The 25,429-nt window shown below is 37.0% G+C and overlaps 1 protein-coding gene across 6 annotated transcripts in view; it reads left to right on the forward strand.

Moving 5' to 3' along the window:
* Positions 1-25,429, forward strand: part of KCNT2 (potassium sodium-activated channel subfamily T member 2) — a 116,396-nt gene that overhangs the window by 79,693 nt on the left and 11,274 nt on the right. For 2 of the 6 annotated variants that reach the window (XM_066324622.1, XM_066324623.1), the window contains exons 12-24: positions 503-611; positions 2,794-2,850; positions 3,908-4,057; positions 5,200-5,429; positions 6,130-6,340; positions 7,612-7,717; positions 7,951-8,123; positions 9,753-9,824; positions 12,997-13,131; positions 17,266-17,377; positions 20,932-21,033; positions 23,350-23,433; positions 24,748-24,876. In XM_066324622.1, the coding sequence (XP_066180719.1) occupies positions 503-611; positions 2,794-2,850; positions 3,908-4,057; positions 5,200-5,429; positions 6,130-6,340; positions 7,612-7,717; positions 7,951-8,123; positions 9,753-9,824; positions 12,997-13,131; positions 17,266-17,377; positions 20,932-21,033; positions 23,350-23,433; positions 24,748-24,876 (1,670 nt within the window). The remainder of the gene's footprint in view (positions 1-502; positions 612-2,793; positions 2,851-3,907; positions 4,058-5,199; positions 5,430-6,129; positions 6,341-7,611; positions 7,718-7,950; positions 8,124-9,752; positions 9,825-12,996; positions 13,132-17,265; positions 17,378-20,931; positions 21,034-23,349; positions 23,434-24,747; positions 24,877-25,429) is intronic. The other 4 variants (XM_066324628.1, XM_066324624.1, XM_066324625.1 and 1 more) reach the window with 3 other exon arrangements.

Below are 25,429 nucleotides of genomic sequence, written 5' to 3' on the forward strand. Positions count from 1 at the left end.
CTTTCTGATTAGAAGCAAATTCTGCTTCCATTGAAAGAGCCAAACACTAAAATCAGATGGGAAGAAACTGACTTAGTATTAAATGCCTTCATGATTTAAAAAACTTCTCTGACTTTTGTGTTTCTACACTGACAAACAGTTGCAAGTTTGGTGCTTGTCCCTTTTCATAGCCATTTCAGTGCTGTATTCAATGCAATTTCAATTCCACAGGGGAATGGGAATGACATTAAAGAATAATTTCTATTTCCTTTTCATGCCATCAGCAAGCACTGGAGAACATTTAACTGTGATCTGGATTTTAAATAGTAGCAATCCATGTTAGGTAGCATAGATAGGGAAAATCATACACAGCTGATTTCCAAGATTCAAGCAGAAGATGAAGATCTTGGGCCAGCTTTTGATTGATCCATCTTCACCATTTTCCCGGACAAAGAAGTGATAATTTTGTTCAATTGAAAGGATTTTTCTAAAACAATTTGTATGCTTCTTTCTTTCTCTACAGATCATGTTGTATGTGAAGAGGAATTCAAATATGCTATGCTAGCTCTAAACTGTATATGTCCTGCTACTTCTACATTAATCACTCTGTTGGTTCATACATCTAGGGGACAGTAAGTATATTCTACCACAAAAAAAAACCCCAAAACAACTTGGAAAAGTCATAGCTGATATTCTTTGGAAAACAGCTTAACCTGAATTCCCACACAATTAAAGTTTTAAAAAAGAAAATGGAACTTTCTGCACGATAAAAGCATCAAAATGCCTTACTCAAGGCAGTATAGTTTTGAAGAGAACACCCCCTCCCCGCAGAGATTTTGCATGCTGTTGAGCCACTTCCACAACATAAAATACAAAAAAATTTGTATTTCTGGTTTAGTAGATTGAGGTGTCTCTATATTGATCACAAAGTTCTACTTATGAGCACTCAAAAGTCCTGAGAACATGTCTTCTAATACGTTAATTTGAAGGTCTGTTTCGATGAACTAAAAAGATGGTTTTTTTATGACATATGTTATTTGCTCTTCTGTGCCTGTATGTTGAGAGGCAAACAAACCTACATGATTTCTAACATGACCACACTGCTGGAGGGAGTGCAGAATTTTGGTGTCTCTGCAGACTGCATAGTCACAGTAGAACTTCTCTGGATTCACTAAAATAATTTTACTACATCTGGTGTATCTCTTTTTAGCTGTATTCTTGGAATAATAAAGTATTCTTGGTAGAAGTGTTGTGAGTACACAGATGCAATAAAGAGTGAATCTCTAAATATATTTGTAGAAACAGAATAGCTGCATATACAGTACTACTACTACCCTAGTTCTTGTAACATGCTAACTTCTTTTTCAAGTAACCATGAAGCCAGTTTCTATATATTTATAAGTAGAGTTATTTAACCTTCTATATGACAGATCTAGTATTCCCCTTTGCTCAGAATGGGGAAAACAGAAATTCTTCCTGGAGCTGTTACTACTGAGAACAACAAATATCAAGATTTTAATGGCACTGTCTGCACTAGAATCTCCTAGTAGGAAGAAAACAAAACACTGTTTTGATACCTGCTGAGCACTGTGGTGAAATACATTCTTTATACATTTTTTACCTGCCTACCTTTCATTCTTTGACATGCACAGAATCCAGAGCCTTTCCCAGTTATTTTATATTACATGCATGTAAAAAAAGAGCAGTGTTCCTAACAGCCGTCAGGAATTTTCCATCAGCACAAAACCAGAGACACAGACGGGAAATGTTTTCTGCTGTACTGAAGAACTTCAGCATTTCATTGTTAAACACAGTCACATTGATCATTTATGGATTCCCAACTGTGATGCAAAGTAACTGCCACAGAATTGAAAATTGCTTAAGATTTCTTCTGCAATTAGAATTAGTAGATGTAACCAGAATAATAAAAGTAACTGTTTTCTAAAAAAAAAACAAAAAAGGTTTTTTTCACAAATAGTTGCAGCATTACTTTGAATCCGGAAGGATTGAAGTAATGTGTGTTTCTGTAAGAATGTACAACGTATGTTACTGCAAGAATGCTCCTCTGTATTTACACAGAAAGACTGAAAAAAGTGAAAATGGCTAGTTATTATTTATCTACCATAATCAGCACTCTTCAGAGCATTTATTTGGAGAGACTCCAAAATAAGGGTATTTTTCATTGTACTGCAGACATAAAACCAGATGTTTTCTGTTGTTGCACAAGAGGTAGATTAACTGCTACTTGTTAAAATAGCTGAAATTACCTTTATGCATATGAAAGATGAAGTCAGATGAGCAGTTGAGTTTGGCTAGGTAAAAAGATTAGGTGAAAGCAGATTATTTAAACTACAAGTAAAAAATTATATGCATGTATTTATAAACCAAACCAAATGCTGACTTAGATGTGCATAATAAAAATCATTTGTTAAGTAGACTTCCAATGTTAATAGTTAACTGCTTTCCTATATATTAGTTCCTGTTTAATTATCCTTTTGTTATCATGGTTGCTATTAACACTTGCATTAAACCTTATGTAGGAGTCAAGTTTTAAATACCTGTTAAGGAGGTGTAAATAATCCTGTTGTCTTCTCAGCTGTTCATGGAATTCAAAACTTCAGTCTGTGAGACAAAAATTCTATCTTGAGTCTTATTTATAATCTTATTATCAATCTCAGTTAATCTTAACATTTCTCTTTAACTGTTATCTAGTTGTCTAAATTAGCAATAAAACTCTTATTAACGTTTGTTTGATGATACAAAATACTGGAAGAAAATAACCTTTCTGACTTGAAGTTAATGTGATCTTTACAGTACAGCCCCATGGGAAGCTTTCAGACAACTCACTGGAACCAAGCAGACATTAAACAGGTGACCATTTTATTTTAGGGGAAAAAATGAAATAAGGGAAAATGTTCTGAAATGACATTGCTAGTTCTGCTGTTCTCTACCTAGTACACTATTTATAGTGTTGCAACAAAAGTGGTTTACTTCCTTTCATCTTGCAACAAAATGTTTTCATGATGAGAGCGAAGAAACATGGTAAATTGAAGAAAAGTAGGAATTGTGTTGAGGTACTGAAAATGTGTAAATGAGCATAAAAGGAGCATGTCCCGTTATCTTGAGATCTTCACTCCAAGTGGCATACACAGTTTCATGACCTAACTGTATATATGTATATATGCATCAGTTACTCCAGTAAGGATCATGCAGGCAGAACCTTGTTTCAGTGTGGAATTTAATGAAGAAGTTCCCCAGGAGCTCCAGGGCTACAAGTGTTGGGGTTCCTGAAGTTTGGAACATTTCCCCTGAATTGTTTGCATTAAGGGCAGCAGCTGCATAGAGTAAAGGATGATCTGCTTTGTGTTTATTTTCTTGCACTAGAGAAGAGAAGCTGTGGACTTGTAATAATCCACAAGACACAGGAAGCAAAAATACCCAGAGGGTGAAGATCACTGATAAGCAAATGCAGAAAAATCTCTCTTACAGATCAAATGACCAAAGACAAATGACTCTTTCTGACATAAGTTGTTATTAATGATATTCAGACAGGAACCAGAGTGTCTGCCACAAAACATGTGCAGAAACTATCTTTATGAATATAGAGAGAATGCTGCTGGTTTTACCTGTCATCTTCAAATTGCCATGGGTCTGCTTATTATGGTGTGATTTTAAATTAATTGAGCCACTTCTCTCCTGATATTAAAGTGCATACTCTTACGTGCCTGTTAGTTAGCAGAAAATGCTCTTTAATACATTAAAATAATCTCTGTACTTACAATATTACCAAGATTTAATCTCAAATACTTCTTTCGATTAGCCTGTTGGACCTTTTCAGTACACATTTGTACTTTCTATTGACATGAAATACCATTGTGATTAATAAGAATTTTGTACTAGGTGTTAAATTATTCTCTTTATATTTCAGGGAGAGTCAGCAATCGCCAGAACAATGGCAGAAAATGTATGGCAGGTGCTCTGGTAACGAAGTGTATCACATTAACCTGGAAGAAAGTACGTTTTTTGCAGAGTATGAGGGGAAGAGCTTCACATATGCTTCTTTCCATGCACATAAAAAGTATGTTTATTTTTCTTATCAACCTTCCAAAGTTCAGAGAACTAATTATTTGTTTTGCATGCAACGTAGCTCTGTACTACAGGCACAGGACTGCACATTAATCTGTTCCTGGGTTTAAGTATCTGGACACTAATAGGGATATTTTTCTGTCAGTTGGAGCTGGTCAGATAAAAGCTTGTGTTTATTCTGTACAGCCCAATCTCAGTCTAAGAGAACAGAATATGAAAGATATAAAGGATAAGCTGGACAACCAGAAAAGAAAGGCACTTTTTGCTTCTGGAGGTTTTTCAGGAACACCAATCCTTTTCCAAGTTGAAAACAATCTAGAAAGGAATGGGTGGGACAGTGTGGGTTTTTTTTTTTTTAATCTTTATTTAGGAGACAGCTTGAAGTCTGGCTTCCTTTGTGGCATGTGAACATTATGGAAAAGGTTCCATTTAAAGTTGTCACATGGTACATTCTGGTGATTATTCAAGCATAAAACTCTTCCTTCTGTTAGATGATAACATACCTAACTTTAAGGTCCAGATGATGCATCACCTATCTAGTGTTGCTCTGTCAGATGAACATGCAAAATAAAGACAAATCATGTATGTTTGTATATATTTGATAAAATAAGCATTTATCAAACCCTTAATGCTGGGTTTATTCTGATATTTAATCAAGGAGAGAAAGAGGGATTTTTGCTGTAATCCCTTATTTTCTATTACTAATCAAATAAATTTTTTAGAGTGAATTGCAAAAATGAATTATGAAAATGGTTTCCATTCCTTACAAATAATGGAACAATTTAACATGATTAATAGTTTTTCATATCATGTATCCATTTTTCTGCCAGTATTTTCCCAAAAAGGACTATTCATCTGACAGAAAAAACCGACTAGAACAACATTAGGAGAACATTATGGGCATTCTGAAAAATGCTGAACTGCCTAGGAATTCATGAGCTCATAAGATCTGCTTGATTTGATGTGGCCTGTTTAGCAGAACACATTTTTCAAACATCTTTGTCATGCAGAAAGCTGAAAATGTTCATAGTGTCCAAAGAACAAAAATATACCTGAGGTTCATTTTTGACAATGGAAATTCTGGTGTTTGCAGGACTATGCAAAATGAACCATGCCTTTCCTTTTCTAATTAAGGTTTGGAGTCTGTCTGATTGGTGTTAGAAAGGAAGATAACAAAAACATTTTGCTGAATCCAGGTCCTCGATATATCATGAGTTCTACTGATATATGCTTTTATATCAATATCACCAAAGAAGAGAATTCTGCTTTTAAGAAGCAAGAAAAGCATAGAAAAAACCAAGAATCAAAATTATCTTATCATGGAGCTTCTAGGTTACCAGTACACAGTATAATAGCCAGCATGGGTAAGTACGAAAACAAAAAAGATTACATCACAACATATTCTTATTTAATGACTAGTACATTTTAAAGCATCTTCCTAAACTTTTAAGAAACTATAATTATGAATAGAAAGAGTTAATATAAAACTTCAAACATTTGCTCTCATATTTAAAAGAAACTCCACAGACAAACAAAAAAACCAAACCAAACCAAAGAAAAACCCAGATAAAAACAACCAAGTGGACCAAAACCAAAACCCCCAAACAAACAAATGGGATTTGATTCTCTTTTACTTGACAATGAGGAATTAAACTACTTAAGACTATGGTATAAAAAAGTGACAGTGAAGTGTACACTAAGCGAAACAAGTGGGTAAATTATGTGAGTACTTCTTTGTCAGTCATACCTGATTGTTTCTAAGAAGTTTTCATGAGCTTCTTAATCTAAAAAAACATCGTAAGTAAAATCTGCAGGTTGTTGATGCATATGAATACGGACTGATTATATAAGATACGATTTTAAAGAGGCAGTCAACAAGAAGGCATGGACTAATTGTCAGGAATGTTACTTTCCTTAAGTACAGTTTACATATTTGTTTAATTTCAATGGAAAAAACACAACGAGCGCAGTGTTGCCGTCAGCCCTTTGCCGTGCAATCCCCACTAAACCCAGGAATCTCAGACGTTCTGAGCAGCACTGAGGAGATGTTTTGCCTGCCCCCAGGGACGGTGGCCATCGATTTACAGGACACCGGGTGCCGCAGCGGGGCCACCCTGGCGCTTCCCTCCGAGGGCAGCAAGGAGGGCAGGAGGCCCAGCATCGCCCCGGTGCTGGAGGTAGGAGACTCCTCCTCCCTCCACACCTGTGACCTGCTCAGCGACCAGTCAGAGGATGAAACCACCCCCTCGGACGATGAAGTCTCTGCAGGCTTAGAGTACGTATATTAAATGTAAAATGAAGTGAAAAGTTAGTGCTGTATAAAAAGCGTCAATAATCTTCTTCGAAACGCAGATCAGCCTGAGGACTTCTAGGCAGCAAGTCCCATGAAGCCCAATAATGGAATGACTGCCGTTGAGGAAATGTTAGCAGAATGCCATAAGCCTACTTTGAAATAAAAAACCATCCAACAGATTAACTCTTCTATTTGCTGGAGGTTTTCTCTTTGCAGTTATAAAGCTGTAGTCATGTATTGCAGTGCATTCATTGCATATTTCAGGGCTCTTTTATTTTTTTTTTTTTCTCCCTCTATATAATTACCAAGTAAACACTCACCAAATTTGTCAACAGATAAATATTCCTGTCTTGAGAATGCAGTGATAATCAGATCATCCAACAGGCTTTTGAATGCTGGGGCTGGGTGTGTGACTTCAAAATGCAGGAATGACAGAAAAAAAACCAGTATGGGACAAATTACCATATTTAATTCAAAACGCTTGGAAGTATGTTACTAAAAGTAATGATGGATTACTCAGAAAAGCCCAGAAGGTTCAATCCTTCTGTGCAGATGAGCAATTAGGTTTCTTGGGATTGCTGATAGGGGTGTTAAAATTGAAATACACAACTGAGCCAGTGCCTCAACCAGCAGAGTTTCCCATCTCCACCAGTGGTAAGTGTGAGAAGCCCCAGGAAGGTTATTAAGCTCCAGAGAAAAAATTAGTAGTACAAGTCATCTTAATGTGCAGACTGAAACACCAGGATTTAAAAGGCCTCTTGTAAAAAGCCACTAAGGCCAATTAGATATTTCACCTCATCGGGAAGAGGATTTTTGCCATTTAGAATTTATTTCAGCAATTTTGAAAGTACATTATTAAAGCTAAAAGGTAGTGACTTCACTCATTCTTGGAAAATGTTTGAAAAAAACTGGAGAAGGAAGAACAGAAGTACATTTATTTCTGTTTTCTTTCCTTCCTTTTTTTAACTTACAAGTTTCCAGATCAAAACCCTATGATTGCACAGTATGATAGAACAGACTGTTTTCAAAAACCCAAACAAAATTCCCTCAGTCCCAAAAGCACCGTAGCTTTTACTAAGTTCTGTTGAACTGGCTGCAAAATACGTTCTTTTGACCTGTGTTACCCACTTCATTTTGTGTACTTGACTCCAAAACTTGGACATATGGGATGTATAAACATCCCATAAAATGCTTGTATAGGCAGCTGTATTTTGGTAATTTGCTATACTGAAAAGTGGTGTTTTCTATTTTAGGTATGCCAAAGGCTATCCTCCATACTCTCCTTATATTGGAAGTTCTCCCACCTTTTGTCATCTTCTGCATGAAAAAGTACCCTTCTGTTGTCTCAGACTAGATAAGGTAAAGGGGGTTTCTGCTGCTGGATAACCCTGCATTCTCATTTGTCTCTTGCATCTGAGCAGAGCTAAATTCTGATTTATCCTTAAAGATGAAGTTTGTGCAGTGTTTTCTATAATACTATATATATTTTCTCCTCCTTTACATCACCAAATATTTATGTGTAACCAGCTGTCTATTGGGTCATCTGATACAATATTCACATCCACTGAACTTGTTTCTTACTTTGATTTTAGGGATGCCAGCATAACTACTATGAAGATGCCAAAGCCTATGGATTCAAAAATAAATTGATTATAGTTGCAGCAGAAACTGCTGGAAATGGCTTATATAACTTTATTGTCCCACTCAGAGCTTATTACCGACCAAAGAAAGAACTAAACCCCATTGTATTACTGCTGGATAACCCGTAAGGAGACTTTTTTTCCCCCCTTCTCATAAGTTTTAAACTCATTTTACCATTACTTAAACAGATGACCCCTTTTCATGTGGCCAGCTGAAAATCAAGAATATTATGGCACACTTATCTTTGAGAAAAGTTAATGACAAAAATCATACTCCATGTTCACTGTCGTATAGAAAATTGACCTTTTATTGACTGTTTTCAGCCATAGTAAACTTAAATGTTCTTATTCTTCATGGCCAATGTTTCAGCTAAGTTTTTCTTAAAATTACCCCCGAAAATGTGAATGTTACTGCTAAAATTAAATAGCTTAATAAACACTGTAAAAAGCAAGCTGTGTAACAGTTTCACAGCTACATGACAGCACTAACCTACTTAACACAATGCACTTCCTGGCCCGGACCAGTTAGGTATATTTTTAATAACTCTACACTCAAACAGTTCTTTAAGCCAAAAGGACACCCACAGACACACTTTATCTAAAATTATTTAAGGCCATGGATGAAAATTAAAACCTGCAGTGTTGTTGTTACTTTTATATCTCTCTGGTGACTGCTGGAATTTTTTGCATTTCTTGCTTTTAATGTTGCAGACAAATTTGCCTATGTCAAAACTGGTTCATTTATACTCTGATAATGAATTAGTTTTTTGGGGGTTTTTGTTGCCACACTTTGGTACAGCTCAGCTACTTAAAATCACAGTTTGAAAGACACAGAAATGGAGGTTAGCTGTACACAGAAAAGCAGAACAAGCTAAGAAAGCAAAAATGTCTCATAGGTTGTGATTCCAGGGCTGACACTTCTTTGTGTAGATCTGTTGCAGTTCAAGTGTTTTGTTTTTTTTTCTACAAAGGCCTGCTGTGAAGTGTCCTACTTTCCCTCAGGCAGCTCCTTAGTCACCTGTGTTTGCAAAACAGCAGGTTTTTGTGTCGGTACTATGGCATACAGTGAATTACACAAATTGAGAAGCCTAAATGAGGCTAAATCACTTCCACTGGCAGGATGAGAGTGCAGCCGTGGGCACAGGGGGCCCTCTAGTGCCAGCTCCTTTTGCCAGCACAGTGCCCAGCTTCACACACTATAATGCTGCTATGACATTTCATAGCTAAACCTGCTGTTGATTGATTAATGTGAAGTAAAACTTGCTAATTAAACCAACACCCTTAGTGTTGTCTCTCTCTATGCAGCGTTTGCAGTGACGGGGAGTAGGCTTGAAAGCAGTAGGCGTGACAAAACCCAAATGATGATTTAATTTCCACTTTACATTTTAATTAAGAATTGTTGATGCTTATTTTAAGTCTTCCTAAGACATACGTTGGAGTAAACCCTGGTAGTGTGTCTTTGACATCACTCATTTGTTCTTATATTTGGAATTGTCCTGTGCCATAACAGTTCTGATTTTAGAGGTGCATTTATTAATAGAAGCATGTTAGTTCTGATCATTTTTTTATGAGCACAGCAAACTGTTGATTCACAGCTTTCTATTTCCTGCTTAAACTGACATAATAGTGCCAAAGTTTAAGAAAGGTTTTTTTTTTTTTAAACCACCCCAAACTATCAGTTGATTGAAATGTTTTGGAAGAGATGCTGCTGTTGTGATACTGTGTTTCATTTTGTAATTCCATCTGCTGCTTAGGCCAGATATGCATTTTCTGGATGCAATCTGTTGGTTTCCAATGGTTTACTACATGGTGGGCTCTATCGACAAGTAGGTGAAATAACTGTTAGAAAACTTACCTTTGTAGTCTCAGTGGTTTGTTGTGTGTATCGTCATTGCATGTTTTAGTGTGTGTGTGTTGTAGTTGGAGATGAGCTTTTTGCATGCATAGTCTGTGTCTGTGTGCTGTAATTTGGGATTTCACATTTCTGATTTATAAAGGAGCTCATTTAGGGAAAAGCATGAGAGGGAGCACAAGTTAAAATCTTCAAAAACATAAGATTACACTTATTTAGGTGAGTTCATATGTTTCTACAAATGAACAGATTATAGCCCTGATTCTAGTGTCAGTTGGTTCTGAGTTATAATTTGTTGGAATTCATTGACTCAGGTTTTGTAAAGATAGCTACAGAATGTAAACAGTCTTGAATGTGTCCAAAAGTCTTCATCTTCCACTACTTAAATTATCACTTACTCCTACATTTCTGTCTTCACCTCTGCTAATATATGTTTATGGATATAGGTTTAGAAACAGAACTTCGGTGTGAAAATCAGGCAGAAACAAGAGAAGAGCAAGGACTCATGAATATTTTAGTAAACTCCTCTGTGTAGATTGTAAATTTAAAGAAAACTGTTTGCTTCACTACATAGTGAATACTGAATTGAGGCTACAAGCCCATAGTATTAATTCCCCCTGGAGAAATCAAAAAACTTATTTGCTGCTTATAATAATGATACAGTTACAGATTTACCTTGGTGAAACCAAATCCTTGTGAGATTATGAAGAGCCCACAGAAATGTTGTGTACTTTCAATTTTTTCCTGTAAATCAAGAAAGGGTGACAGGTTATTAATATCTACTACTTTCTTAACTCTTGATTACATAATAGTTATAAAAAGAACTCATAATGGCAGAATAATTAAATTGTTGCCTTTTTCCCAACCTGGAAACGGAACTTGAGATAATTTCAGTAAGGAGGTAATATAAAAGGGGATTTTTATTTGAAGGCCTTCTGAGGGAGTTATGGAAAGATGTCCACAAAAGCCTGCTCCTCCAGGGGTGAACAAAATGGTATAGGTTTTAGGAAATTAGCATAATTGATAAAAAGCATTAGGAGGAAAAGTAGTGATGCAATTTCCCCCCAGGTCAAGCCCCTTCTCTGGAGTCCCCCCCTTAGCACTGGCTGTATTTTGTCCATGAGAATCTAACTCAAAGAGTTGTTCTCTCAGCCTTGTTCCCAGGAAGAACCAAGATAGCTCCTGGGGCTTGGAGCTCTGGAATTTGTTTTGTCTTTCTGCCTTGGGAAAGGCCATGGAAAATTACTAGGAAAACTATTTACTAATACAATAGGCTGCAGAGCTACAAATACATGTGTGAAGAATACAGATGAAAGGAAAAAGGCAAAACCCAAACAGCGTAAAAATGTGTACTCAAGAAGGAATACTCAAAGTATTCAAAATAACTAATAACTCAGATGTTAACCTGTCTTACTAATGTAGAAGATTAATCTTTATTTAAATTTACTGAGTTTATTCCAAAACGGAAATTGCCAAATCCCTCCCTCATGGTGTCTTGCTGTTCTTTCGGAATTAAACGCATTTTAAAATAAATGAAGCATGTAGTCTTTGGAATAAGTGATTATTCAGAATTCAGAAGGTCACAGTAATACCAGCATGAACTTTTGCATCTTTTCTGACACTAAAATCACTTTAATTCCTGGTGCAATAAGCAACTAAGTTTGTAGAGGGTTTTTTTGACATCTGTTATCAATAAGAATACTTAAAAAAGTATAGTTCATACATATTCCTCCTGTGTTTTCCTCACCATGTTTTTAAATCATGTACAACTAATAGATCTGATCATCTGTAGATAAGAAATACATTGTAAAATATGCAAATTTTCCTTTTTTATTTAAGGGGTATAAAATAAGTTCTCAAAGTACCACCTACTGTCTATAAGTATCTAAAATATTTATCATTTGTTCACCATCAGTGAATTATCATCATCACAGAGAGAAAACCACCAAAAGAATTACTTTAATTTTGCTTTTTTTTTTTTTTTTTTTTTTTTTTTTTTTTTTTTTTTTTTTGTTAGAAGTAGATGGCTCACAGAAAAATAGCTTTACCAAAATTCATAGTAGAGATGCACTTCATCAAAATATGTCAAGTAGTAGGTACCTGACTCCCAGTCCTTCGGTAGGATTTGAGATCTGTAACTGAACAGATTTCACACTTGTGTAAAAATATAGTCAATCTTGAGAAACCTTTAGCTAGAGGTACCTGAGAACTAGAATTATAATACTTCCACATTAGCATTTTTCAACTTCTCCACAAGCCAGCTGAATGTAACTGCTAAAGTAAGAATAGCTGTTAAGCTTACAAATTGCAGAAAATCTGGGTATTTCAGAACATGCTGCTATTTTCAGGGATCAACTAAAAGTCGGAAAAAGCAGAAATACAAGTTACTCAGAAAAAACATATAGACTTCTACTTGTGCTCTGCAAGTTGTTCATTGATCAAATAAAATCAGTTTGTTGTAGTCAACCATCAGTGATATTGCACCGTTTCAAAAATAATGGTATATATTCTTCCAAACTAAGTTGTTAAAAAAACCCAACACACTTGTCAAAAAGTGCTTAGGATCTGTGGAAAACGTTGTTAAAACAGCTGAAACATGCTTCATTTTGGAGACAAAGCTGCAAGGCATGGTGAGAACTGTAACTCAGCTGTCTATGAGTGTTTTCTGTGGCTGGGCTTCACATATTGTCCAGCTGTGCACAAAGTTCTGCTGCTCTGCAGCTGCGCCTAAAAGCAGCCTGAGAGCACTCTAGCTCGTTTATTAACATTTTGAAACCAAAATGAAACCGTGGGAAAGAGCAATCTGGACCATTTATTTGGGTTTTTCTGTTGTCAGAAGTAACTGCAATGGAGCAAGTTGTTCCAGTGGATAAGGCCAAAGTCTTCCCAAGTAACTGCTAAAGGCATATTACAAAAAAAAAAAAAAAAAAAAAATTGTAACAGATTTATCATTAACAGAAGAGAGGGACTGTAACAACCTACCGAAGTAGATTCTATATTCTGTTCTACCAATGAATTGAGATGTTTTCCTAGATTATATTAGAAGTTGGTATGTAGCTGATCTGCAGATGCCAAGCATGGCTAATCTTTCAGGTGTTCCATATTTAAGTTGCTTGTTTCTTTCTCCCTCTTTCTCTTCACAAAAGCCTAGATGACTTATTAAGGTGTGGGGTCACCTTTGCAGCTAATATGGTGGTGGTGGACAAAGAGAGCACGATGAGTGCTGAGGAAGACTACATGGCAGATGCCAAGACTATTGTGAATGTTCAAACCCTCTTCAGGTAAGGCATTTTTGCAATCTATCTATACATCCTCATTATTTGTGAAATACTCGATGCCTCTTTTGCCAAGAACTTATTTTATTTAAATTTTCCCTTGCATGAATTTGTATCTTACATGGGCAACTTTTTCCCACCCTGCTTAGCAGTTCACTTAGAATCCTGAGGTATTCTCCTGAAAGCTCAGATGAAATGCTTTGCATCCCCAAACCAGATAATAATTTTAAAAGTTAGCAGTCAGGTTTACAGGAAGGAAAATAAAGTTACTCTTGAAGACTTAGGATGAAAGATAGTTGAGAAAAGAAAATTCACACTAATGCTAAAGCCCACATGAAATGCAGATCCTTCTGATGTTGAAAGGTAAGCAGTGCCTTGCTTATGAAGTTAGTAATAAATGTTCACATTTTGAGTATCTAGTTTTGCACAAAAGTTAGGTTTTTAGGCACATATATACGACTTTACGTGTGACAGCAGCATGCTAAGAGTCATAAAAATATCATATGATCAGTCTGGTAAAGAGGATGAGGAGGCTGTGCTGAAAAGCAAAACACTGAGATTGCTGTTCTTTTGAGAACTCTCCTCATTAAATCCTTTGTGTTCAATATCTTGGTTCAATAAGTATGGAAAAATGTGTCACTTGGAGCTGAGAAAAATATTATTTGCTTAATAAAAACACCCCAAAAAATCTCACACAAAACACACTGCACAGTCAGCTATGAAATGCCTCCCTGATTTGGGGCTTAAGCCTAGCACTGCCTGGTGTTCATTCTAACAAGACATGGAAGAAAATTGAGTATGATTCAATGTAGCTTTTAATGCAATTACCTGTTTTCTGTGTCAAACCTTCCACAAAAGACTGGAGAGAGATGCATAACAAAAGCTTTTTGAATCCTTCAGTGGTTTAGAAAACTGAGCTAATTAAAATACAGAGGAGCTTTTCTTTTGTAAATGCAGCTCTGTGAGAATGCAGCTAATGCTCTTTGCATTTCTGCGTGTGCTCAAAGGAAGCAAAATCTGCATTGCACAAGAAATGTTAATTCTAACATTTCAGTTTCGGAATTGGTGCCTGATACTTGCACAGGCGTGTGTTTCATACTCACAACTATGAAATTTGGGTTGAAACTTTGAGTTTTATCTGTGCATCACTCAGCTCTACTCCTAACCATACAGTGCCAGGGCATCTCACTGAGGTCTCTTACATATATCAGTTTTTCAGAAATACAGTTTACCTCCAGGTGGAAAAAGGAGTTGTATCAAAAAAACCCTTGCAAAGTCCCTTTTTTTTTGTTTTGGTTTTTTTCCCCTAGTTATACTTTATAAAAGAAAAGCTACATATGATAGTATGCCTTTAGATGTTATTGTACACTCCTTCAGTTGTCGTGCACGTTGTTTGCAGCTAGATGGCAGCTTTAACTCATGTACAAATTCTGTGTCTCGTTCAGTATTGTTCTAACACTGCATATTTGCAATCAAAGTAAATTAAAATAAATACCTTGGTTTGGGAATTAATAACACTTTTTCATTAAACTTTGTAAACTTTCACAAGTAGTGTACTGTATAATCTTTTTCTTTTTTTTTCCCTTACAACACATAAAATAATTTCACTGCATTTTTATATTGTATAAAAGTTGTAGAAATCAGTAAGCTTTGGGAAGAGGCATAAGGTAGTGGCATTTATCTGTTCTACAGAATAAACTACATTCATTACATTAAGGTAAACAGTTTTGTAAATGACCTTTAAAAAGCTTTTTCATCACTTACGAATAGCTAATAATATCAGAAAGTAATGAAGAAAAGACTGAACCTGGTAGAGAGCAACAAGACTTGACACCAACTGTAGTATTAAAAAGTGATTTTAAACCACTGGATTTAATATGCTGTTTTCAATGCTGTCACATCATTGAGGAAGATTACACTTAAGTCTCACCAGGTGAAAGGGTTCAGAGGATACAGGCTGATGTGCACACCCCTGATGTGGGTTACTCAGGCCTGAAAAAGCCATGTGAGAGTGCTGCAGTAGCTTCAGCTGAGGCTGGCAGTTCTCATACACCAGTTGTGGTGTTGTTCCCCGATTTACATCAATTAGCAATCCTGCTTTGCCAGGAGAGTGTGCTCCCCACTCTGAAGACAGATTGTTTATAAGGGCAGGGTTATGAGCCCCTTTAGGGTGAGAGCTGTGCCATGCCAATTAAAACTCTGACACAGCACTGACTTACCTGACGTAGAAATGTGACTCAAATGGGCACACCAAGAGAGAACAAGTTATCAAAGCTTAAAAATAAAAGGAGAAATTTACAGTTTTGGACTATACCTTAAGATGCTTTTCACTTTTTACAATTAAATAGGAAGCCAGCCACTGAGTGCCTGTAGATAGGTGTGAGCCCACCTCAGGAAAACAACACATTTTCTTGTGTGGTAGGGCTGTACTACTATAAAGTTTTATTAGTTAACATCTCAAAGGCTGTGTTTCAAATCCTGCAGGAAGCCTGTGTAACAGGTCAGTGTTTTGGCTGATACCTAGCTGTCAGCACCAATTTAGGGATAAACCAAATGAGGTGCTATGATGGCATTGCATTATTTTCTGGGTTTATCATTGTGGTTTGGGAAGGAACTCTCTTGCTTGTCTGATTTCCAGAATACAAGTTCAACAGCAAGCCATGCCTTCCATCAGGCTGGTGGGGGCTTTCTCTTCCCTGTCCAGTCCTTTCTTACTAGAATGGGGTAGAAAGAGGGATCTTTGCCCAGGAGGAGCCTGCTCTAGTGCTGAAAGCTGGCAGGCAGTGTGCCTTACACCCGGAGCAAGATGCAATTTGTCCCTGACTACCTGCAGAGTAATTTCCCCTAATTTGGCTAAAAGGCACTTGTAAGAAAGATATTTTACCAATACCAATTTTGAAACTAATTTCCTAATACAAGTCAGTTTTCATATCTTGGTGATAAACTAATTCATCCTTCAAGAGAAACATAGCAGCCTGAATTTTCTCCTGCTGCGTGTATTTCATCATAAGATCAGCTTTAATTTTCTGTTAATTCCTAATTCTGAATTCTGTAGTGTTAATTTTCAAATACAATGTGAGATTAACACATATTGGCAGATAGTGTGGATATACATTTCCCCACAGTTAGGCTCGGCATGAATTGCCATTTATTTCAGTGATGTTTCTCCCTGCAAAAGTGAGGGAAAAGGACAAGACTTGCAAAAAAGTGCCCTGAATTCCTTTTGACTTTGGTAAGATAACTTACCAAATCCTGCTTCCATGAAAAGTGAGACAGAAGCCACATCAATGATGCAATTAGTACAACAATTACCTATTGTTAAGTGTAGATAAGTAGCCTCAGGATCAGCAAAAGAGGCTACAAATGTGCATCTTATTTTCTGACTCGAATCTGTAGAGGAAAGATTTAAATAAAAATATGTGTTCTATTTCAACTTGTTTAGTATTTAAATAGTGTAAACTATAATTTTTTTTTCTGTTTCTTGGAGCCCTGAGTGCTCTTTAGTCTGCTGCTTGAAAATCTGCATAATTCCGCCAGTTCACAGTTGAGCTTTCTTCACTGCATTTAGTTACTGGAAGCCTGAATTGGTGTTAAGTCATAAATATTTTGTATATGTAAATATTTCAAAGTGAGAACATAAGTATACATAAACATACATTTTCTCAGCAACTCCCACAAGTGTCACTTTTCATCTATATTGCTCAGACTGTAGTCACAGCATGCAAACAGACCTCAAGAAAGAAAAACCCAACTGGAAGGTGTACATAAATCAGTAGTGCTTTACATGCAACCAGGTTCTAAGTACAAGCTTTAAACCTTTGCATTTTTGGTTGTTTCCTAAAGATTTGTGATATGGTACCAATCATGAAATAAAACCCCTGATAATTAAATTAAATAGTTTCTTTCTAGCATTTAAGTGTTTTGTGAGCTCAGTGTGTACTTCTTTTTAAATTCTGAGAGAGAATGTGTTGTAGTTCCCTCTGCTGCTGGACCAGCATTTCATTGGGCCCAGGCTCACCACAGGTTTCAGGACTTCATTAAAAACATGGACACGAGCACAGGCTGTAGCTTTATGTAGAGTCTTACATTTGTGAATTGTTATAAGTAGAAGTATAACCACCACATTCTTTTAAAATGCAGGTTGTTCTCCAGCCTAAGCATTATCACAGAACTAACTCACCCAGCCAACATGAGATTCATGCAGTTCAGAGCCAAAGACTGCTATTCTCTTGCTCTGTCCAAACTGGAAAAGGTAAGGAGATTTGCATCCCCTCACCTTCAGTCTGAATGTTTTATTTTTATTACTTTTTCCAATTTTGTAACAATGATTTCAGAACAAGTGAAAACAGTGAAATGATTTATGGTTGTGAGCTACTGTATAAGACTTTTTTTCCAAAATTCTACCCTCATTTAAGAATAAAGTCTGATTTGATTTAATCAATTTACAATATAATATTAATCAACCAACTGTCTGGTGGAATTTGCTCAAGGAAAATGAAATATTTCTGGATAATTAAATATTTAGAGCTAATGCAGTTGTCTAAGAGGCTGACACTGGCAATTAACATGGAACATCTTTTAACTGACATAAACGTTTAAAACATACAGCTTTCATTATAATGTATTTTTAAATTCCACTTCATTTTAAAGGCACTATAATTATGTCTTCTGTACACATTTCTGTGTATCTGTTTGAGATAATGCCATTACTGGGATAGTTTGAGAACAGCAATTGTTCTCTGTCAGAATGATGAGAGGGACAGCAACACTACTTAAATGTTAGATAAAACCTTCATACTCTGTATGCATATTTGGCATTTTCAAACTGTGGAACTGTGGCTGTATGGAAATAAATTTAATCTGCTTGTTCAAAATCCTGTTACTTAAAAAAAATGGGGAATAGGAAGTAATGTGCATCTGTTTAACTCTCTAAACTCAAGGACAATCCTCTTTTTCATGAATCTTTACTGGTGATCTGACCTACCCACCTCTGCACTCCCCAAATTTTACAGTATTAGTATTACCTTCATGATCTTTCAGGCCATATTCGGAGTTTGTGAGAGACAAATAATATCACTGGGATAGTCTTCAAGGGCAGAAATTCTTTACTACATTCTCTTTTTCTCCCTATCAGTCTGCTGGGGTTTCTTGTGTACCCTCCCAGTTGGTGCAACTCAGATATCTTACATATCTTGGTGAATTTGAATTCATGCCAAAATCATCACCATTATACCGAGTTAACGCATAACTTCCATTTCCTACTTGTGCCATAAATTTCTTAGATTTGGGGGATTTCAAAGTTCACTATTTACTGTCTAATATTCAGGTAGGTAATTTTAATATATACTGAATGGAAAAAAGCCTTTCCATAGAAGCTTACCTTCCGAGTTGCAGGAAGAGAGGAGCTGTTTGCAGCAGGAGGCTCAGCTTTGTCGGGATAATGCCACCATCCCCACTACCCTTTAAGGTTTGCACCTGTGGTTCCTCCATTGTAGCACTTCCTCCCTCCCTGGTAAATCCATGAAGGATAAGCTAAAACTGGCTGTAACCTGCATTGCCAGTTCTTTCAGGACAATGAGAGCCAACAGCTGGCTGGGACCTACAACACTCTGTTTCAACCTAACAATGTCTTGGTGCACTGTGGCTGATAGGGTTTCTGAAATTATTGGTTAACATATTCCCTTAATCCGATTCCAGTTGGATTCTGGAATTCTCTGTGGGCTGTCTACTTCCATGCAGTGAAACCAGGGTTTTTATCTCAGTCCTTTCTGTATTTACATATGCTCATTAATGTTTCAACCAAATACTCTAGAAATACAGTAAAATATTTTAACTTCTTGACTTTATTACTCTATTGTGTGAAAGTTGTGAAGATAGGTTGGAAGCTGAACATTTAATGAACTCCTATCCAAACTATGCTCTGCTGGAACAGAGATAAGAAAAAGAAATCTTATCTTAAAGAAAGAAAATTTTCTTCATTTCTCTCTTGCAGTTGCCTGCTGTTGATATTTCCCAATCACTTCATCTTAGCATTTGCAGGGGGAACTTCACAGGTGGTGCCGTAGTTCATTTGATGTTTCAGAACTCCCTCATGCAAAATGAAAGGCAATTAAAAACTCCAGTAAAAATTACCTAAAGCAGTCAAACATACAGTTGCTTGTTATTTCTGCATTAAGCACCTCATTTTCAGAAAGACTGAGAATGTCAGGCAAGTTGCCTTGAGGTAGCAGTGAAATACACTTAGAAAATTGGCTTTTCAGCCTAATGGGCTGCAGAAGACAGATACACAAATCAGATGTCCATCTGCTGTTACAGCTGCAACTTTTCTCATTTTGGAGATAAATAAACCTGACAGTAAACTCGGCACTGACATAGGAGAAAGAAGTGGCCTTTTTACAACAGAGAACAGGAAAAAGAAAACACCCACACTCTAAACTTAAAATCTGTGTTCTCCATTTGTCTTGCATAAGAAAACAAATGAGGTAACCACTCCCTCTTTCTTGAAAGAACAGATTTGTAGTGTTTTGGATAGGATTCAGACTTTAGTTTGCTGTGTTATTTTCCAAGTAAATATTGCAGGTGTTACTGGTAAAAATTCTAAAGCTGTAAGTGATCATTTTGAAATAAGTACAAGTTCCTATATCTTTTAATCAAACCCAATCTTGTGGTTTTGTATCTTTCACAAGGATAAGCACGCAGATGTTAGGTGGGCAGAAATCTGTCTGGGATGGCCCAGTATATTTGCAGTGATTTTCACAGAGCCAGGCTGCTTTTTTAACCTTCACAATGGAGCCTCCTATTTCCTGTCTCCATATTTTTCCTTTAATATAATTCAAGTATTAAGCAGATTTGAATTACAGTAAGTAATAAAAACCAATAATGACATATGAGTTATAAAAAGAGATTGGTACCTATTATTACTGGTGTCTTATTTTACATAGCTCTCTAACAATTTACATAAATTCTAAAATTGTACAAGCAATTATCACACAACTTTGGCTGTCGAACTGACAGGTTTTTAGGAACTTTGTTCCAGAGCAACACCAGAAAATTAATTTGTTCTTGCCAAGAAAGTGGGATTATATTTCTCACAAATCTCTTTGAAGCAAGAATAAAGGAAAAACAAGGCTGTAGAAGAGATGGAAGGAAACTAAACTGGCCTGGTCCAATTGTATGAGGGTCAGCAAGGCCAAGGGCCGGGTCCTGCACTTGGGTCACAGTCACCTCCTGCAGCACCACAGGATGGGGCAGAGAGGCTGGAAAGCTGCTCAAGGATGGAGGTGCTGGTTGGCAGCCTAAGGTGGTGTGTGTGTGTCCAGGTGGCCACAAGGCAAATGACATCCTGGTCGGTACCAGAAGGTGTGGCCATCAGCACCAGGGCACTGATTGACCCTTGTGCTATTTCTTCCCTTTTGTACCAGATTCTGTTTTATATTTCCTGTTCTTAGGATGACAGTCCACTGCTAACATCTAGAACATCTGGGACTGGAGCAGGTTAACAGAAGCTAGGAGCCCAAGGAGCACAGTTGATATCCCTCCATCTTTTTAAAATTGATCTAGTGGAATATGCCCATGCAGTTTGGCATGTGATGACTGAAACAACATATTCATTGATCAATGTCATCCAACCTGAAAAACTGTACCTACGGAACAAAGATGCTCCATACTTGTAGGAAGAAACTATGTTGAGAGTAAAGGGGTTTTACACTTTCGACTTCTTTCAAGATAATATCTATTTCATGTTTTTGTTACAGTCCATCCAAAACCAGCATTAAAAATGTTCTCTATTTTGAAATTCTTTAACAGAAAGAGCGGGAGAAGGGATCTAATCTGGCATTTATGTTTCGACTGCCCTTTGCTGCTGGCAGGGTTTTCAGCATCAGCATGTTGGACACACTGCTTTATCAGGTACTGTGAACCAATATAATACAAATATTGGTACCCATTTTATTGTGCTTAATTGCTGGATGACCCTATTTTGTGACATAGGATCCATTAAAGTGCTGGGACCAATCAATGGCAAAAGATAATGGAGCATGCTGCATGTGTTAATTCAGTTATCAGTCCCAAAATCTGATGTTACATAATGTAATACTGTGTATGTACCTCTCCACAGTCAAACAGCTTCAGTAAGGCCTACATAAATTACAGATCATACAGCATAATAATGCTTGTACTCTGTGACAAAAAAGGCAGTGCCCATTCCCACGGCATTGTGTCCCTAACAGAAAGGAACAGAATTACTTTAATATGTCATTTATTAGTCTCCTGCATTTGCTGATAAAGACCTCAATTACTTCATAGTGTCCTCTCCTCTTACTCATTTTGACTAGATCTGAAGAGGCCCAATCATTCCACTGTAAATTAAGCCATGCTTGCCCTTGCAAGGAATGCATTCAGTGGTTACAAAGAGACAGCAGGGGAAGAAAAGGCAGCAATTCAACCTTGTGGCTCAGAATCCAGGAAGTAGTGATGACAGTGAGAATCAAGGAAGAGCACAGCTTCAGAGAGTTGAAGGAAAAAAAAAAAAGAGAAAATATAGTCAGGGCAAATGGAGGCAGTAGTTGCTAGTTTCAGAGTAGAAAATAGGCCAATATTGCTTACTCTTCAGCAGTGCTCATGTTTCTGCCCAAGGAGCAGCCCCCAGTGCCACCCTTCAAGGATCAAGCAGCCTCCTGCTTTGCCTCTACCTAGGGATAGCCTGTGGATGCTTTAGTACTCAGGTGGAAACCACCCTTGCAGGGAAATTAATTTACTTGGTAATTTGGTGCATGAAGGGTGTTCTTTCATCGTAATTCTACTTCCAAATAAATCTCCTGAAGGCGAATCCAACATCAATAAAAATATTCCTGGAGCTAAACTTTTCTTAGGAAATCCTTAATATATAAACCATTCATGTATATGAACATATATATTTTAAGGTTCTAGAAATAAATGTGTTTGTATATAAAACATCTTCATAGTCATGCCCCAGAATATCATCATCACATACCACAAATATTAAAAATAGTATTTTTTACTTACTTTCTTACTCCAAGGTAGAAATTCTGTAACACCAGTTCTTTGTTCTTCATGGTCCCATTTTCTGTCTTTTTCTTCTGCAAGAAACAGAGCAAATGACATGGGGGACATCAGGGTTCAGCTGGTGCTTCCCATTAAAGGCTGAAAGAAAAGCATTTAAATTATCTATAGGACAGTGACTGAAAAATGAAAACTTGGTCTTGCAAATCCTACTGAATAAACCTGTTAATCTAATGAAAATTCCATGGCAGAAATGATGCAGCCAAGATAACAAACAGGTTTAATTTGCAAACAAATTTTATTCAATGGCGTTGAGCCCATCACAACTGGAAGGCTACCAGTACCAAAATTAAAATACTTGAATCACCAATGTATCGAATGAAATCCACCTAGTTTCTGAGTCTGAACAAATCCAGATTCTGCAGCTCTACAGGATTTCTGTAATACTTTTGTGAGGTATTTCTTTGTTAGCTGTGCATTTGCATGAAGCCAGCAGAGCTGCAGTGTGTGCTGTGTTCCAAGGACTGCAATGCTACACCTGAGTACAGATAGCAAAGAACAGCTCAGCCACAGCTAGGAGAGCATCCATATGGCCCTCTCATTTCAGCAGCCCAACCCTGGAGGAGAAATATTTGTGATTTTAGCTGATGCAGTTTTAGTCTGTTCCTGGCCTTAGTCTACACTAAACTTAATTTCTACCTTTTAACCAATAGCAACACACTGTTTAGCAGAGCAACAAGGCATATTAACCATTAAAAACCTTTCAGATTACTCATTTGAATAAAATAATAGCAGTTTCACCTCAGAGGGACCCACTGAGGACTGCAGACCCATCTAACATATGCCAGCGTTTCTTTTCACAGCAGAGTTCATTATAATTTCACACCTCGTAGGGCTGACACCTCCCTTCCACTGACACATCCATCTTTGCTTTTTCTTATTATGCCTTAGTCTCTGAATCTTGTATGTACATTGCATGCACATGCAGAGCCAGTCTAGAAAAACATACTTTTATAAAAGTAAATTCAGCAAAATAAAAGGTATAGGTATTCCTACAGTGATTAAGATACTTAAAGAGATGGACTGTAAACACAGATGTATAATTTCTTTGAAATTCACATATGGTGCTAATGGTTGCCTACTCATCTGTTCATTAAAGCTTTTTTCTTTCTTTTCTGTCTCTCCTGTTAAAAAATCTTGCAGTCATTTGTGAAAGATTATATGATTTCTATCACAAGACTTCTGCTGGGACTTGACACCACACCAGGATCTGGGTTTCTTTGTTCTGTAAGTTATTAAAAAAAATAAAAAAAAATTATCAGAGTACCAGAGAAGTGCAAAATACTTTAACTTTCTTTGTATGGCATTTCCTTTTGTGAAAGTTCAAGGAAGGCCATCTGTTTCCTTTTTAATCAGGGAGAAGACGAGGAAATTAAACAGAAAACATACCCACTTTTAGTTCCATGGCAAAAAACATCTCTCCGAGAAAACAAAATGCATTCTATACAGCAGAAAATTGGAAAGTCATGAAAACACAGGAATAGTGCATTTTATATGAAATACCAGTGGCAGTTCAGTAACCAATTTAAAAATTAAGTATGCAAAAACCAGGAAGCATTACCTGCATTGTGCAGCCTGGCCAGTACTATCTCCCAGTCCCTATTCCTATGGGCAATAAAGGGCATAAGTAGTTTTTACATAAAGATCAGATGTATTCAATGACTAGGAGTTAGAGTTAAAAAAATCATCTCGTTATTATATATGTCAATGTTCCCCAGTGCAATGTAATTGTGTATATACACACATAAAACCTTAAACAACTGAAGTAGTTTTTACTAAAATAAACCCTACCTTTTTGTTTTCTCACACACCCATCATACCCTGGGTAGCAAACAGATCAATACAAGTTGAGTTATTAAAAGCTGCTTTGTGGGCATCTACAAAGAACAGCTGTGAGGTATTGATGGTTTAAAAAAGTTCTTTCAATAAAAATTACATATTTCTTGGTCAATCATTAAGCTTCATTACTGTGAATGGAAGAACACTTGAGAGTACAATTGAATCTCTAAAAAGGAACTCATACATCTTGAAATAAAGGTAGTAATGAAATAAGTGAGCTTCGTGTAAGACTTCTTATGCCACTTATGCTTAGTGTATTACTTCCTCCCCACTCCCTTGTCCCCAAATATTCAGCCTGCAGTCTGGTGGACAAAATTCAAATACTCATGCACTCCAGTCTGTCCACACCAGCTTCTTACTGCTGACAATATTTAGTTTATTCATTTATATTTTAGTCAATACAGACACTGGGTGAAGGTTGCTATGGAAATTTTAAGTAATCTTAAGCCAAGACCATAAGTTCTTGCTGCTAAACTGCTTCCACTACAATGTCTTCTAAACAGGAAGAAAGTAAAAGAAGCAGTCTGACAAATTCAATAGAAGTTGCAGATTTGTTGTGGAGCAAAGGTGAGACAGTACAAAGGGATAATTACTAGCTAGGGTTTAGTTTTGTTTTTGGTTTTTTTTCCCATGAGTAGCATAGTGAACAAGTGATAAACCTTCAGGAGTTAAAAGTCCTCCCTCCCGTTATTATTTGTTCAGATGAAAATCACAGAAGAGGATCTGTGGATTAGGACATATGCCAGACTGTATCAGAAGCTTTGTTCCTCTACAGGAGACATTCCCATTGGAGTCTACAGGACAGAATCCCAGAAGCTCACAACATCTGAGGTGGGTCAGTTCACCCTGTTTTCCTGTGGCTTTGGCTGCACGAGCCCTCTGCTGACACATGGATGGTGACACTAGCCCAGGCTGAGTCCCAGGCTCCAGCAGAGCCCCTGGACACCTGTGGATTCCTGTGCTGGCCTGCAGAGCACGGATGGATGGGAAACAAGGGGCAGCTGAGCCAGCGCTGGCTCAGGAGAGAGCTCTGCTCCCACCTGGCTGTGCTCACTGAGGGCAGTGTTTGTAACAGACCCTGTACCCAGGCCCTCTGGCACTTGTCTCTAAACAGGCAGCATTTTTGATCGTCTAATTCACTCTCTTGTTGCTCATTTCGTGTTAGTTTTATTCAAAGTATTGTGGAATCTCTCCAAATTTAGCTGCCAAACAGTGGTAATATTTTGTGTATGTATTTCTGTGTTTGCCATAGAAACATGTACGTTTCTCCATGTCTCTGTTTATAAAAAAAGGTGAAAATCCTGACCATTTACCATTTTACTTTTTTTGTCTGGGCAGCTTTGATTTCTGTCATGTATTATCCATTTGTTTACATGACCATTAA

This window comes from Sylvia atricapilla, chromosome 9 (genome assembly GCF_009819655.1).
Source record: "Sylvia atricapilla isolate bSylAtr1 chromosome 9, bSylAtr1.pri, whole genome shotgun sequence".
Classification (NCBI taxonomy): domain Eukaryota; kingdom Metazoa; phylum Chordata; class Aves; order Passeriformes; family Sylviidae; genus Sylvia; species Sylvia atricapilla.